The sequence below is a fragment of the Mustelus asterias genome, chromosome 26 (genome assembly GCF_964213995.1).
Source record: "Mustelus asterias chromosome 26, sMusAst1.hap1.1, whole genome shotgun sequence".
NCBI classification, from domain to species: domain Eukaryota; kingdom Metazoa; phylum Chordata; class Chondrichthyes; order Carcharhiniformes; family Triakidae; genus Mustelus; species Mustelus asterias.
Genome location: NC_135826.1, coordinates 50100241 through 50115210, shown reverse-complemented (window position 1 = coordinate 50115210; position 14970 = coordinate 50100241). Strand labels below are relative to the sequence as shown.

At 46.8% G+C, this 14970-nt stretch overlaps 1 protein-coding gene across 1 annotated transcript in view; it reads right to left on the bottom strand.

The window, feature by feature from the left end:
• LOC144479772 (calcium/calmodulin-dependent protein kinase type IV-like) overlaps positions 1–14970 on the bottom strand; it is a 192058-nt gene that overhangs the window by 17181 nt on the left and 159907 nt on the right. The window contains exon 7 of the mRNA XM_078198812.1: positions 13791–13865. Coding sequence (XP_078054938.1) covers positions 13791–13865 — 75 coding nt within the window. The remainder of the gene's footprint in view (positions 1–13790; positions 13866–14970) is intronic.

Below are 14970 nucleotides of genomic sequence, written 5' to 3'. Positions count from 1 at the left end.
TTTAGTATGATCAAAAGTAGTCAGCACGGCTTTGTCAAGGGCAGGTCGTGCCTTACGAGCCTGGTTGAGTTCTTTGAAAATGTGACCAAACACATTGACGAAGGAAGAGCGGTGGATGTGGTCTATATGGACTTCAGCAAGGCGTTCGATAAGGTCCCCCATGCAAGACTTCTTGAGAAAGTGAGAGGGCATGGGATCCAAGGGGCTGTTGCCTTGTGGATCCAGAACTGGCTTGCCTGCAGAAGGCAGAGAGTGGCTGTGGAGGGGTCTTTCTCTGCATGGAGGTCAGTGACCAGTGGAGTGCCCCAGGGATCTGTTCTGGGACCCTTGCTGTTTGTCATTTTCATAAATGACCTGGATGAGGAAGTGGAGGGATGGGTTGGTAAGTTTGCTGACGACACCAAGGTAGGTGGTGTTGTGGATAGTTTGGAGGGATGTCAGAAGTTGCAGCGAGACATAGATAGAATGCAAGACTGGGCGGAGAAGTGGCAGATGGACTTCAACCCGGATAAGTGTGTGGTGATCCATTTTGGCAGATCCAATGGGATGAAGCAGCAGTATAATATGAAGGGTACCATTCTTAGCAGTGTAGAGGATCAGAAGGACCTTGGGGTCCGGGTCCATAGGACTCTTAAATCGGCCTCGCAGGTGGAGGATGCGGTCAAGAAGGCGTACGGCGTACTGGCCTTCATTAATCGAGGGATTGAGTTTAGGAGTCGGGAGATAATGCTGCAGCTTTATAGGACCCTGGTTAGACCCCACTTGGAGTACTGCGCGCAGTTCTGGTCACCTCATTACAGGAAAGATGTTGAAGCCATTGAAAGGGTGCAGAGGAGATTTACAAGGATGTTGCCTGGATTGGGGGGCATGCCTTATGAGGATAGGTTGAGGGAGCTTGGTCTCTTCTCCCTGGAGAGACGAAGGATGAGAGGTGACCTGATAGAGGTTTACAAGATGTTGAGAGGTCTGGATAGGGTAGACTCTCAGAGGCTATTTCCAAGGGCTGAAATGGTTGCTACGAGAGGACACAGGTTTAAGGTGCTGGGGGGTAGGTACAGAGGAGATGTCAGGGGTAAGTTTTTCACTCAGAGGGTGGTGGGTGAGTGGAATCGGCTGACGTCGGTGGTGGTGGAGGCAAACTCGTTGGGGTCTTTTAAGAGACTTCTGGATGAGTACATGGGATTTAATGGGATTGAGGGCTATAGATAGGCCTAGAGGTGGGGATGTGATCGGCGCAACTTGTGGGCCGAAGGGCCTGTTTGTGCTGTGGCTTTCTATGTTCTATGTTCTAAATGCCCTTCCCCCTTCCAAACTCGTCGCCTGCAGGGGTATTAAATTCTGCCCTCTGTTTCTAAGTGGAAAGCAGAGGGAGAAGCGATTTTTACAGATGCCCCACCATAGAAAGCATCCTTTCTGGTTGTATCCCAGCTTGGTATGGCTCCTACTCTGACCAAGACTGCAAGAAACTACAAAAGGTTGTGAACGAAGCCCAGTCCATCACGCAAACCAGCCTCCCGTCCATTGACTCTGTCTACACTCCGCCTCCTTGGAAAAGCAGCCAGCATAATCAAAGATCCTACGCACCCCAGACGCCATCCCATGCACCATCTTCCTCCACCGGGAAAAGATACAAAAGCTTGAGGTCATGTACCAACCGACTCAAGAACAGCTTCTTCCCTGCTGCCATCAGACTTTTGAATGGGCCCACCATGTATTTAGCTGATCTTTCTCTACACCCTAGCTGTTACTGTTACATTCTGCACCCTCTCCTTTCCTTCTCCCTTGTGTATTCTATGAACAGAATGCTTTTCACTGTGTCCCAATACATGTGACAATAACAGATCAAATCAAATCAAAAATGCAGTGGAGGTTCATATTACAGTGAATCTGTTCCCTTTGCATTGCCCAGAGATTTCCATTATTGGCTAGGGACGCATTGTGGCTTTGCCTAAATCTCATCCTACTTTCCTATTGGATCATTACGTGGGCCTCCAAATGGAGGCTGGTTTTAGGCTACTCACTGCTCAGGTTGGAGGACCTGAGTAAAGGCAGCCAGCAAGAAAGACCGAGTACCCTTTCTTTTTCAGATACCAGACGCCATCTGCCAGTCTGCAGAATTTCCTGCTACTGTTTTTGGACTGCACCCAAAGGCCTCAACGCTGCTGACAACCATTGCTACCGTCGGGGACCTGACACGCCTGCAGCAGTATCTGGCTTTCGTCTCCCAATTCCAGATGCTGTTCCTGCTAGAAGTGCAGTGTGGGATTGTCTGATCTAATTAAATGAACTGAATTAAGAAGCACAGACAGATTCAGGTCGTCAAATACAATGCGTTATGCCTGGGTAATGTCAGGAACCAGGATAAGCGGAAGATGGAGGAAAACTGTTCCTATTGTGTGGATGGGTCATGATGTGGAGATGCCAGCATTGGACTGGGGTAAACACAGTAAGAGTTTTAACAACACCAGGTTAAAGTCCAACAGGTTTATTTGGTAGCAAATGCCATTAGCTTTCGGAGCCCTGCTCCTTTGTCAGATGGAGTGGAAATCTGCTCACAAACAAGGCTCACAGAGACACAAAATCAAGTTACAGAATACTGATTAGAATGCGAATCTTTACAACTAATCAAGTCTTAAAGATACAGACAATGTGAGTGGAGGGAGCATTAGGCACAGGTTAAAGAAATGTGTATTGTCTCCAGACAGGACAGCCAGTGAGATTCTGCAAGTCCAGGAGGCAAGCTGTGGGGGTTACCGATAGTGTGACATGAACCCAAGATCCCGTTTTAGGCCGTCATCATGTGTGCGGAACTTGGCTATCAGTTTCTGCTCAGCGACTCTGCGCTGTCGTGTGTCGTGAAGGCCGCCTTGGAGAACGCTATTGTGTGGACCAGTTCTTGTAGTAACCAGCTGTGGAAAAGTGAGCTGACACTCACCGTGTGGACTTGAACTTGAGATGTCATTGATGTTCAAGGCTTATCAGATAAAATGAACATAATCTAGAGTATGCGTCGAATGACTTGGAACACCGGCCTACTTTCCCCGTAGATTAAAACATTTTTTATATCATGTTGTGGTGGTGGAGGTAAATAGGAGAATGAGCAGTGGGTGATCTATCACTGTGGTAACCTTTAATTAGAAGACAACAGTCTTAAAAATGTGCTGTAGGAGTTTTCTTTGTAATAGTGTTGTGGATATTGACAGAAAGGTTTATATGTTCCATTTGTTCCATGTATCGGAAATGAACAGGAAGGATAACAGAGATAAATTTATCCTCATTCGTTAATTTCAGCATCTTGATGTGAGCACCGGCTGAGATAGACAATGCTAAAGCCCATTTCTACTGAGGGCTGTTTGATTTATATTTATGGTCTTGTTTATTATATTTTTTTCTGTTACAATGGTTGTTAACGGTGACAGGAAGGAGATTGCAGTGAAGGCAGCACGTCTGACAGGTCCCTTCACAAAAAACAGGTCACTTGACACCGCTCCATCTGTGACTGTCTCGCACCTTTTAGAGGTGCAACTGAGAGGGAGATATACAAAGACCAATCACAGCATTTTGGATTTAACTTCAGCTCTTGGAAGGTCCCAAAAATATTTCAAATAATAGAGAATCCGAATACTTTTACTCACACATTTTACTTTTGTTAGCAGAACTGTTATTTAAGTTACAATAAATGGAAGTTGTGATATAGTGTGTGGTTACAGTGTGAAGGAGTATCTAGGTGTGGTTTGAGTGAGGGAGGGTTGCAAAGGAATGGGGGAGGCTCCGGGTGTCAGTCTTATGTGAGAACGATGTCACAGGAGAAGCTCAATACCAGTAAGTGGATTTTGAACTAAACCTTGTGTTTATTCTTCCAGGGAGATAACTGTGGGCAATATTTAGCTCTTAGAGTCATAGAGCAATACAGCACAGAAACAGGCTCTTCGAACTGGTCCATGCCGACCATAGTGCCCCCCCTCCCCCATCTAGTCCCAATGCCCATATTTTGGCCCATATCCCTCTAATCCTTTCCCAATCATGTTCTTACCCAAATGCTTTTTAAATGTTGCTATTGTATCTGCCTCAACCACTTTCTCTGGCAGCTCATTCCATATACGCACCACCCTCTGGGTGCAGAAGTTGCCCCTCAGGTCCCTATTAACTCCTTCCCCTCTCACCTTAAACCTATGCCCTCTAGTTTTCAGTTCCCCTACCCTGGGAAAAAGACTATGTGCTCATCCTATCTAAGCCCCTCATGATTTTCTACACCTCATGGGGCGGCGATGGCCTCGTGGTATTATCGCTGGACTATTAATCCAGAAACCTTGCTAATGTTCTGTGTTCAAATCCCACCGCGGCAGGTGGTGGAATTTGAATTCGATAGAAATAATCTGGAATTAAGAATCTACTGATGGCCATGAAACCATTGTCAACTGTTGGAAAAACCCATCTGGTTCACTAATGTCCTTTAGGGAAGGAAATCTGCCGTCTTTACCCAGTCTGGCCTACATGCGACTCCAGAGCCACAGCAATGTGGTTGACTTGCAACTGCCCTTGGGCAACTAGGGATGGGCAATAAATGCTGGTTAGCCAGCGACGCCATGTCCCATGAATGAATAAAAAAAAAGAGGTCCTAATAAAGTCCTCGCCTGGCCAACCTCTCCTTATAACTCAGGCCCATTAATCCTGGCAACAAACTTGTAAATCATCTTTGCACTCTTTCCAGTTTATCAATTCCTCTCAATGATATCTCCCTGCCGCCCTCTGATTCGATGCTCTTCTTGTGTTGATCATTGTCCATAGGAACAAGCACCAAGAATGGCCTCTTGGTGACCTGAAGACCTGCTGATTGGCATGGATAGAGTAGTGACATGGAAAACTGACCTGGTACAGGTCATTGCTCAGCTAGTTAATCAGTGAGGATGAAGTGATGGCGTGGAGAAGTACGGTGCATTTCACGGGTTGACTGCTGGGGGAGGCATGCCACTGAAGCCAAAAAGGTAGCCAAGAATGGGGGGCCCAGAGCAGATGAGATGATGGCCACAAAGGCCATTGAGGAATCATCAATAGATCTCCCCGTGGGCTTTGTGGAGTATGAGCTGCTTTATTGAGGCAGCAAAGGATTGCCCAATGGGAAGCATTTTAAAGCTTGTTACTTTACTCAGACCAGAGTTGTAGGTCCTGAGGTGAAGACTACCTGATTGTAAGCTGCAAGCATGGTCCTTTCCTTTGGTGCACCATAAATGGTGTTGGTGACAGTAAACTGGTGTTTGGCTGAATTACTACACTGGCGATGAGGAGAAAACTTTTCTCCCTCCATTTTTCCCTCTGAACATCAAGAATCTTCTTCAGTAAGAAAAAGCCTCTTTTTGGGAAACTTGAGTCCTATGACACCAGTGGAGGAGACGGCCAATTACAGAGCCCACATATTACCCCTTCCATGCTAAGAACATTGAAGGAGGTGAGAAACAAAAATTGATGTTGTTAACATTATGCGGGGCAATGACTTTCAGTGTGATAAGAAATCTAACCAATCCCAACTCAAAAACTTTTAATGAATTACTGGACCTGCTAAAAAACCATTACGACCCAAAGCCCCCAGTAATTCTCCAGAGATATTGCTTCAACATGGCTGGAAGAAGTCCTGGGGAATCTGTCACTGGTTCTTGGCTAGGTTGTGGAAATTAGCTGAACACTGTGAATTTGGACTGCCTCTGAATGAAATATTGCGGAACAGATTGGTATGTAGCATTAATAACCTAACCAGCTAAAAGAGATTATTAGCAGAATTCAACTTGGACTTCAGAAATGTTTTTGAAATAGCTTTGTCACTTGAGAATGCAGGAAAGGGGCTCAGGAACTGCAAGGGGCAGCAATGTCCTGCAATTAGGAGTGGGACCTTGTGTAACTAGTCCTCAATGGTGAGTGCTTTTGTAAATCAGGTGTTACAGGGCCTCTTTTGATATGGGAATCCTAATGTCACTGCCAGACAACCAAGGAAAGGCATTAGAGAACATACTCTAGAAAGGCGTACTTGCCAGGTGGTGGATGGAAGCACTGCCAAAGGACACAACCTTGGCGAAGTTTCAGGAGCAGGCAAAATGCGTGTGAGGAAAACTGAGGTCAGTACCTGAACATTCCATGCAGGTATCCCCTCCTCAGAGATAGGGACACTACAACTGCATCGTATTGTAACAAGAGTTGCCTCCATAATTTGGCTTCTATACCGGCCCCCTGGCATAGCTTACTACAAAAATATCAGAGATGGTCCAGGGAAGCTCCGCAGGCAGAGGCCTTTTCTAAAGTTAAACATCAGTTACTGTCATCTAACGTACCAACTCATTTAGACCCTTAGAAAGAACTTATATTAATTTGTGATGATTCCCCTTACGGGATTGGTAAGCGCTGGAAAGACGGGATGGAAATCCCATTGCGTATGCCTCCAGGACCTTTCAGATGTAGAGCGAAGATATTCTCAAATTGAGAAAGAAGAGTTGGAGGTCATATCTGGTGTGAAGATGTGCCACCAATATGTCCACGATCGATGGTTTTTTATTGTTACCGACTAGCAGTGGCACGGTGGTTAGCACTGCTCATAGTGCCAGGGCCCCGGGTTCGATTCCCAGCTTGGGTCACTGTCTGTGCGGAGTCTGCACGTTCTCCCTATGCCTGTGTGGGTTTCCTCCAGGTGCTCTGGTTTCCTCCCACAGTCTGAAAGACGAGCTGGTTGGGTGGATTGGCTATGCTAAATTCTCTCTCAGTGTACCTGAACAGGCAATGGATTGTGGCGTCTAGGGGATTTTCACAGTAACTTCATTGCAGTGTTAAAGTAAGCCTATTTGTGACGAATAAATAAATTTTATAAACCTCACTGGGCCTCTTCAAAAAGGACAAAGCAATTCCTGCCATTGACTTCGCTTGGATACAATGCTGGGCATTGTTATTGGTGGCCTACGAATATCTTCTGGAACACCGTCCTGGAACTCGGATAGCTAATGCTGATGCACTGCGTCGCCTCCCGTTGCCCACAAGCCTGGCTCCTTTACCAGCATGGGATCATTTTTTGGGGGTCCCGAGTAATTGTTCTGCACCCAGGACAACGTCCAATATGAATGGAGTTACATAATGGTCACCTGGGAGTATCAGAAATGAAGGTGCTGGCCAGGAGTCTGGTGGCCCGGTCTTGATTCTGACATCAGAGACTTGGTAAAGCAATGTGACCTATGCCAGGAAAATCACCAACTCCCACCCTCAGCCTCCCTATACCCATGGGAGCGGCCTGGCAGGCCATGGGTGCATGCACTTGTGGACTTTGCAGCCCACTTTATGGGTTCCATGTTTTTAATCATGATGAACACATACTGCAAGTGGTTGGAGGTGCATCAGTGACTTCTCAGGCTATGATCGAGAAACTACAACAAAGCTTCGGCATACATAGAATACTGGAATCCTGGTTTCCGATAATGGCACAGCCTTCACGAGCAGCGATTTCCAGTGTAATTAGTCTTCGGAGGCAGAAGTCCTTTCACCAAAATCCCTTTATTTACAATTCCAACAGCAGTACACAGAGTGCTATCAGTCAGCAGTCTACCTTCGGGAGTCCCAGAGGAACTGACACTCCCGGTTCAACTAAAGGGAAGGACTCCCTGATTGGCCCATCAATCGACACCTTAATCAGGGAGTTCATATTCCAATAGGTCAACCTCAATGGCCTGATTGAAATCATTACATCCAGAACTTCATGCTCTCTAATGGTATCCAACACATTTTAACTGCATCTTATCACACATTATCAAAACAACAGGAAAACCAAAAAAGAAACTTCAATTCTGCAAGAACAGAAAGAACTTTTGCAACAGGTGATCTGGTTCATGTAAGGAACTTGGGGGATGGTCCCAGATGGGTCCCTGGGATCATTAAGGAGAAAACAGGACCAGTATCTTACAAGGTCAAAGTTCAGGGTAAAACCACAAAAGAAGCAGTTGGACCATCTCAGAACCAGGAAGAACCTGCCAAGCCACCCACCACCTGCCAGGGTGGTAACTGCTGCCAGTGCCAGCTCACTGCTCAAAGCTGTCTTCGCATTGGTCCCTCTGGATAGTGGAAGTACAGACTCTGAGATGGAAGCTGAAGAAGTGGCCCTCCAGGCTCAAGCAGAACCTAAGGAGGAACCGGCTTCGGTAACCTTGTGACGCTTCCTCTGAAAGAGAAGTCCCCCCGTTCGGTTAAACTGCCTGACCCAGCCCCGCCTTCAACAGAACTCTGTCTGAGTGCCAATCAACGGAAAGGACCACCTTACAGTGGGGGTGCTGGGAGCAATGTGGACCTAAGGGGGGAGAGGTGTTATAACGACCATGAGGGCCACAGGGGATCACCAATAGATATTTCTGTCTGCTCCATGGAGTTGCCTTATTGATCAAGTGGAGGCTCACCCAATGGGAAGCAGCCAGTGGGGGGGAGGGGGGGTTTATGCGTGGCGATGGTCTAGTCGTAATTTCGCCAGACTATTAAACCAGAAACTCAGCTAATGCTCTGGAGACCCGGGTTCGAACGCCATCATGCCAGATGGTAGAATTTGAATTCAATAGAAGATTTAAAAATCTACTGATGACCATGAAATCATTGTCGGGAAAACCCATCTAGTCCCTGGGATCATTATGGAGAAAACAGGACCAGTACCTGTTAGAGTAGGAGATCTGCTGAGGCGCCTGCATGATAATATGACTGTCACCATCTTGAGTGGAGGATCAGAAATATTTCACATCTGGACTAGGGTTAAACAAGGTTGTGCTGTCGCCCTTCAATCTTGTTCACCATTTACCTAAATGTCATCGTCCAACTCATCCAAGATGACCTACACCCAGTGTCAGTATTTCTTATTGTCTGGACGCAAAGTCTTTCAACCTTGGTCACTTCAGGATAAAAACAAAATTGACCACCATGGACATCCATGACCTTCAGTTTGCGAATGACTTGCTGTATGATGGCTCACTCTGTACAGGACATGCAAAGGATGCTTAACCTCTCCAATTTCTCCTCTCAGAGGCTTGGCCTAGCTTTAAACATCGCCAAGAGGAAGGTCCTTCATCAACCTTCCCCAGGCCAGATGAACAGCCTCCACACCATCCATGTCGGCGGGGTGGCTCTGGAGAATGTGCAACACTTCTTATATCTCAGCAACCACTCTCCCAAGGGACTACCATTGATGAGGAAGTCCAACACCGAGTCTACTGTACCAGCATTGCCTTCTTCAAGCTGCGCCAATGTGTCTTTGACAACAATGACCTTTGGAAGTTAACATCAGGTCATTGTGTTGGCCACCCTTTTCTATGATAACAAAATCAGGATTGTCTATTAATGTCATGTTAAGACAGTGTCCATACCCTTTGCAATCGCCAGTCTTTGTGGACCTATCCCGAGATCTCACCTCTCTCTCTCTCTCTGTCTGTAGCACTTGCCATGCAAGTCTCTGTCTCTGACCATTGCAAGCTGAGGTCTTTCTGGCAGTGATGATGGATCAGTTATTCCAGGGTGCTAAAATAACACAACATCTCACTGCATGCATGCCTATTTTGATACCGTTCACATCACCATCAGTTTTTGCAAAATTCTAATCATAGAAATCATAGAAACCCTACAGTGCAGAAGGAGGCCATTCGGCCCATCGAGTCTGCACCGACCACAATCCCACTCAGGCCCTACCCCCACATATTTACCCGCTAATCCCTCTAACCTACGCATCCCAGGACTCTAAGGGGCAATTTTTAACCTGCCAATCATCCTAACCCGCACATCTTTGGACTGTGGGAGGAAACCGGAGCACCCGGAGGAAACCCACGCAGACACGAGGAGAATGTGCAAACTCCACACAGACAGTGACCCGAGCCGGGAATCGAACCTGGGACCCTGGAGCTGTGAAGCAGCAATGCTAACCACTGTGCTACCGTGCCGCCCCTAATGCAGGAACTTATTAAGTGTCAGCACATGTGAACATGCTTGCAGTCTGGTAAATAAGGCAAAGGGTAACTGTGTCGGCAGAGTTTACTTGCTGCTATTTGTGTTGCTTATACCAGGACTAACATGGAACTCTAATCCAGAGAGAATTCCATGGCTTGAATTTCGTGCATCCTGGGCGCACACGTCTGGCGGGACCGGAAGTGACTGTGTTTTCCGCTTCGTCCAAGACCGACACAAAATGCAATATCACACTGGCTGACTAATTAAGGGTTATCCAGTGTGAAACTGACCCAGACATTGGCACAGTGAAGCCAGCGAGGCTGCGAGTGTGGTGGGGGTGCCAGGTCCAATGGGAACCTGACGGGATGTTTAAAAGTGGCAGTGTCCTGCCAACTGGACCTCAGACATGTTGAGATAGCTTAATTGCTTCCTGTACACTCTGGCAGCAGGAGGGTCGCATCTTCTGTGGTGCCATCCGCCTCTTGGGCGGCACGGTAGCCGCCTCTGGGCGGCAAGGTAGCACAGTGGTTCTGGGCGGCACAGTAGCACAGTGGTTAGCACTGCTGCTTCACAGCTCCAGGGACCTGGGTTCGATTCCCGGCTTGGGTCACTGTCTGTGTGGAGTTTGCACATTCTCCTCATGTCTGCGTGGGTTTCCTCCGGGTGCTCCAGTTTCCTCCCACAGTCCAAAGATGTGCGGGTTAGGTTGATTGGCCATGCTAAAATTGCCCCTTAGTGTCCTGGGATGCGTAGATTAGAGGGATTAGCGGGTAAAATATGTAGAGATATAGGGGTAGGGCCTGGGTGGGATTGTGGTCGGTGCAGACTCGATGGGCCGAATGGCCTCTTTCTGTACTGTAGGGTTTCTATGATTTCATCTCCCTGCAGGCCTTGCACCCCCCGAGCCAGTGCCTCGTCTCCTACTGGTTTCTCCCTCCCACATTGCCTGTGGACATTTAGCCTCCCAGATGGGGTGGCAGGGTGGCACAGTGGTTAGCACTGCTGCCTCACAGCGCCAGGGACCCGGGTTCAATTCTGGCCTCGGGTCACTGTTTGTGTGGAGTTTGCACATTCTCCCCGTGTCTGTGTGGGTTTCCTCTGGGTGCTCCGATTTCTTCCCACAGTCCAAAGATGTGCGGGTTTGGTTGATTGGCCATGCCAAATTGACCCTAACGTCAGGTGATTAGCAGGGTAAATATGTGGAGTTACGGGAATAGGGCCTGGATGGGATTGTGGTTGGTGCAGACTCAATGGGCTGAATGGCCTTTTTCTGTGCTGTAAGGATTCTATGATTCTCCCCTGTGGCCTGAAGACTGCAATGGACAATAAAGCTCCAATAGAGTTGACAAAAAGAAAATCCTCCAAACAATGCTCACTAAACAAATACTTCAGAGGAAAAGGTCTGCAATCTCAAGCAACAATACTCGAAAGACAGCAAACTCTCACCTGAACTCCGAACAACTCACACAACCAATTCTCCAGTTTGTTTTATCCCACCCTTGGATGTGTAAAAACAGGATGGTTGCCTGGCTCTGTTGCCCGTTTGCCAACCTAAAAACCACACGGGCAATGTGAAATTCTAGCCAATTGCACTTTTAATTGCCATAACAAGCTTATTAACTGTTGGTCGGCACATTTCCGACTTCCACACGAGCCTGCCGACTGAAATATTAGGAGAATGCGTGATGATGCTGGGACACGTGCCTAATATCGTCTTGTGCTATTCTCTGCTCTTCTGGGTCCAGTGCACACCTGAAACTATTGTCTACGATTCAGGCCAATACATTGGCTTCAGTTTTTCTACGGAGCTGCTGTATTTCAATAATCAGAGCCCTTCAGTTGCTGGCTTTGACATCACAGGCAATGCAGCTACAAGTTTGGGAAGTTCACCCCCCACAGTGGTGACATTATCAAACTCAACCATTATGTTAAAGGCTCCCTGTTCTAATTAAAATCCACCTAGCTACAAAAAATGAAATGTAAGTAGTGGTTATGGATGGAATTTAATTAGATATAAAGTTTAAAGGTTATTTTTAGTGTCACAAGTAGATTTACAATAACGCTGCAATGAAGTTACTCTGAAAATAGAAAGTGTTATAGAATCATAGAATCCCTTACATTGTAGAAGCAGGCCACTCGGCCCATCGAGTCTCCAACGACGCATCCCACCCAGACTCAAACCCTGTAACCCCACCTATTTACCCCATTAATCCCCCTAATTTGAGTCATTAATGGGAAATTTAGCATGGCCAATCAGCCTAACCCGCTGGACAGTGGGAGGAAACTGGGGCACCTGGAGGAAACCCACACAGACATGAGGAGAATGTGCAAACTCCACACAGGCAGTCACCCAAGGCCGGAATTGAACCGGGTCCCTGGTGCTGTGAGACAGCAGTGCTAACCACTGTGCCACCATGAAGTCAGATACGATAATGACAGTGTGCAGATCTTAATTTATAATTCAATTCCAAGAACCTGAATCAACTGAATCAACTGCAAGAATAAAATTTGGGCAACTTATGAGTAGACATAGTAGAGTTGCAAAACTTAAAAGGGGTGATCTTACCAAAAGAATTTATCAGGCAATGGCCATCTCCAACAAGGGAGAATCCAACCATCTCCCCTTGACATTCAATGGCATTACCAGCACTGAATCCCCCACTATCAACATCCTCGGGTGTTACCATTGACCAGAAACTGAACTGGACCAGCCATATAAATAGCCACAGTATATAAATACTGTGGCTACAAGAGCAGGTCAGTGGCTGGAAATTCTGCAGTGAGTAACCCACCTCCTGACTCCCCAAAACCTGTCCAACAACTAAATAGCTACGACACAGGAGTGTATTGGAATACTCTGCACTTGCTTGAATGAGTGCAGCTCCAACAACACTCAAGGAGCTTGACATAATCCAAGACAAAGCAGCCTGCTTCATTGATATTCCATCCACCACAGATGCACAGTGGCAACAGTATGTACCATCTGGAAGGTGTGCTACAGCAACTCCTCAAAGCTCCCTCGATAGCGCCGTCCAAATCTGTGACCCCTACCAAGTAGAAGGACGAGGGCAGCAGATGCATGTTAATACCTCCACCTTCAAGTTCCCCACCAAGCCACAGACCATCATGACTTGGAACCATATTGTCATTCTTTACCTGTTGCTGGGTCAAAATCTTGGAACTCCCTTCCTAACAGCACTGTTGGTGTTCCTACAATAATACATGGAATGCTATGGTTCAAGAATGCTATGGGCAGCACGGTAGCACAGTGGTTAGCACTGCTGCTTCACAGCTCCAGGGACCTGGATTCGATTCCCGGCTTGGGTCACTGTCTGTGTGGAGTTTGCACATTCTCCTCGTGTCTGCGTGGGTTTCCTCCGGGTGCTCCGGTTTCCTCCCACAGTCCAAAGATGTGCGGGTTAGGTTGATTGTCCATGCTAAAAATTGCCCTTAGTGTCCTGAGATGCGTAGGTTAGAAGGATTAGCAGGTAAATATGTAGGGATATGGGGGTAGGGGCTGGGTGGGATTGTGGTCGGTGCAGACTTGATGGGCCGAATGGTCTCTTTCTGCACTGTAGGGATTCTATGATTCGATGAATTACTTTGATTATTAGTTTCATGTACCATTGTGAAAATGTAATATGCTCCCATGTAAAACTATAGAAAGTGAACAGTTCACTCTCATCATGATTTGCTTATTTCTGCCCTAACAAATGGGACTCAATTCAGAGGAAGCTTTTCCCTCATAAGGACATGTGTTTTTTTTTAATAGTTTAGGTTCCTCAGGTACTTTTGCATCAAAATGTCACAGCTTTGATCTGACATTCAGTGAAATTCCGCCCACTTACCACAGTATCCAGGAGTCCCACAAACTGTCTTCATGGTAACCTGCTCATTCACGATTTTGGAGAGACCAAAGTCGGCTGAAATAACAAGATAAAGAATGATTTTTGTGCACTTTGTACAATGTCGCTGTGCTTGTTGTTATCGTAAAAACAAGGAGGTTTGTGTCACTGTCGATAAAAATTATTGCCAAGTATCACGGTAGAATCAGCACTGATGAACCAAGGTTGAAGTGCCTGACAGCCTGATGACCTCTGCATTGACTTTAGTAATTGCTCTTGGCACGGAAGAAAGATGTTTGTAACTCCATGTCAGAGATGGCACTTTGTTGCTAAGGCTAAGAGTGCAATATTTAAAAAAAATCAGTGATTTATTTACTTATAATTGAAAAATTTCTGTGTGGTTGAGAAAGAATAGTGAAGAAACATTCTTCTAATATTGGCAGAGAGGTGGCAAATCATGATGCAGTTCTGGCCGCCACACTACCAGAAGGATGTGGAAGCTTTGGAGAGAGTGCAAAGAAGGTTCACCAGGATGTTGCCCTGGTCTTGAAGGCTTTGACTGTGAGGAGAGGTTGAATAAACTAGGATTGTTTTCAGTGGAAAGATGGAGGCTGAGGGGAGACCTTATCGAGGTCTACAAAATTATGAGAGGCATAGACAGGGTGGATAGTCAGAGGCTTTTTCCCAGGGATGGAAGTGTGAATTACAAGGGGGCACGGGTTCAAGCTGAGAGGGGGAAAATTTACGGGAGATGTGCGGAGGAAGTTTTTCAGAGAGTGGTGGGTGCCTGGAAAGTGCTGCCAGAGGAGGTGATGGAAGCAGGCACATTAGCAACATTTAAGAGGCATCTGGATGGGTCCATGAATAGGGAGGGAATGGAGGGATAGGGACCGAGTAAGGGCAGAGGGTTTCTTTTAGTCAGGGCGTTATGATTGGCACAGGCTTGGAGGGCCAAAGGGCCTGTTACTGTGCTGTACTTTTGTTCTAATCTTAATAGGTCTTTTTGCAGAATGGTGGCTCTGAAAATAGGGCCCCACTTAACATAGAACATAGAACAGTACAGCACAGTACAGGCCCTTTGGCCCACGATGTTGTGCCAAAGCTTTTCCGAAACCAAGATCAAGCTATCCCACTCCCTATCGTTCTAGTGTGCTCCATGTGCCTATCAAATAACCGCTTGTAA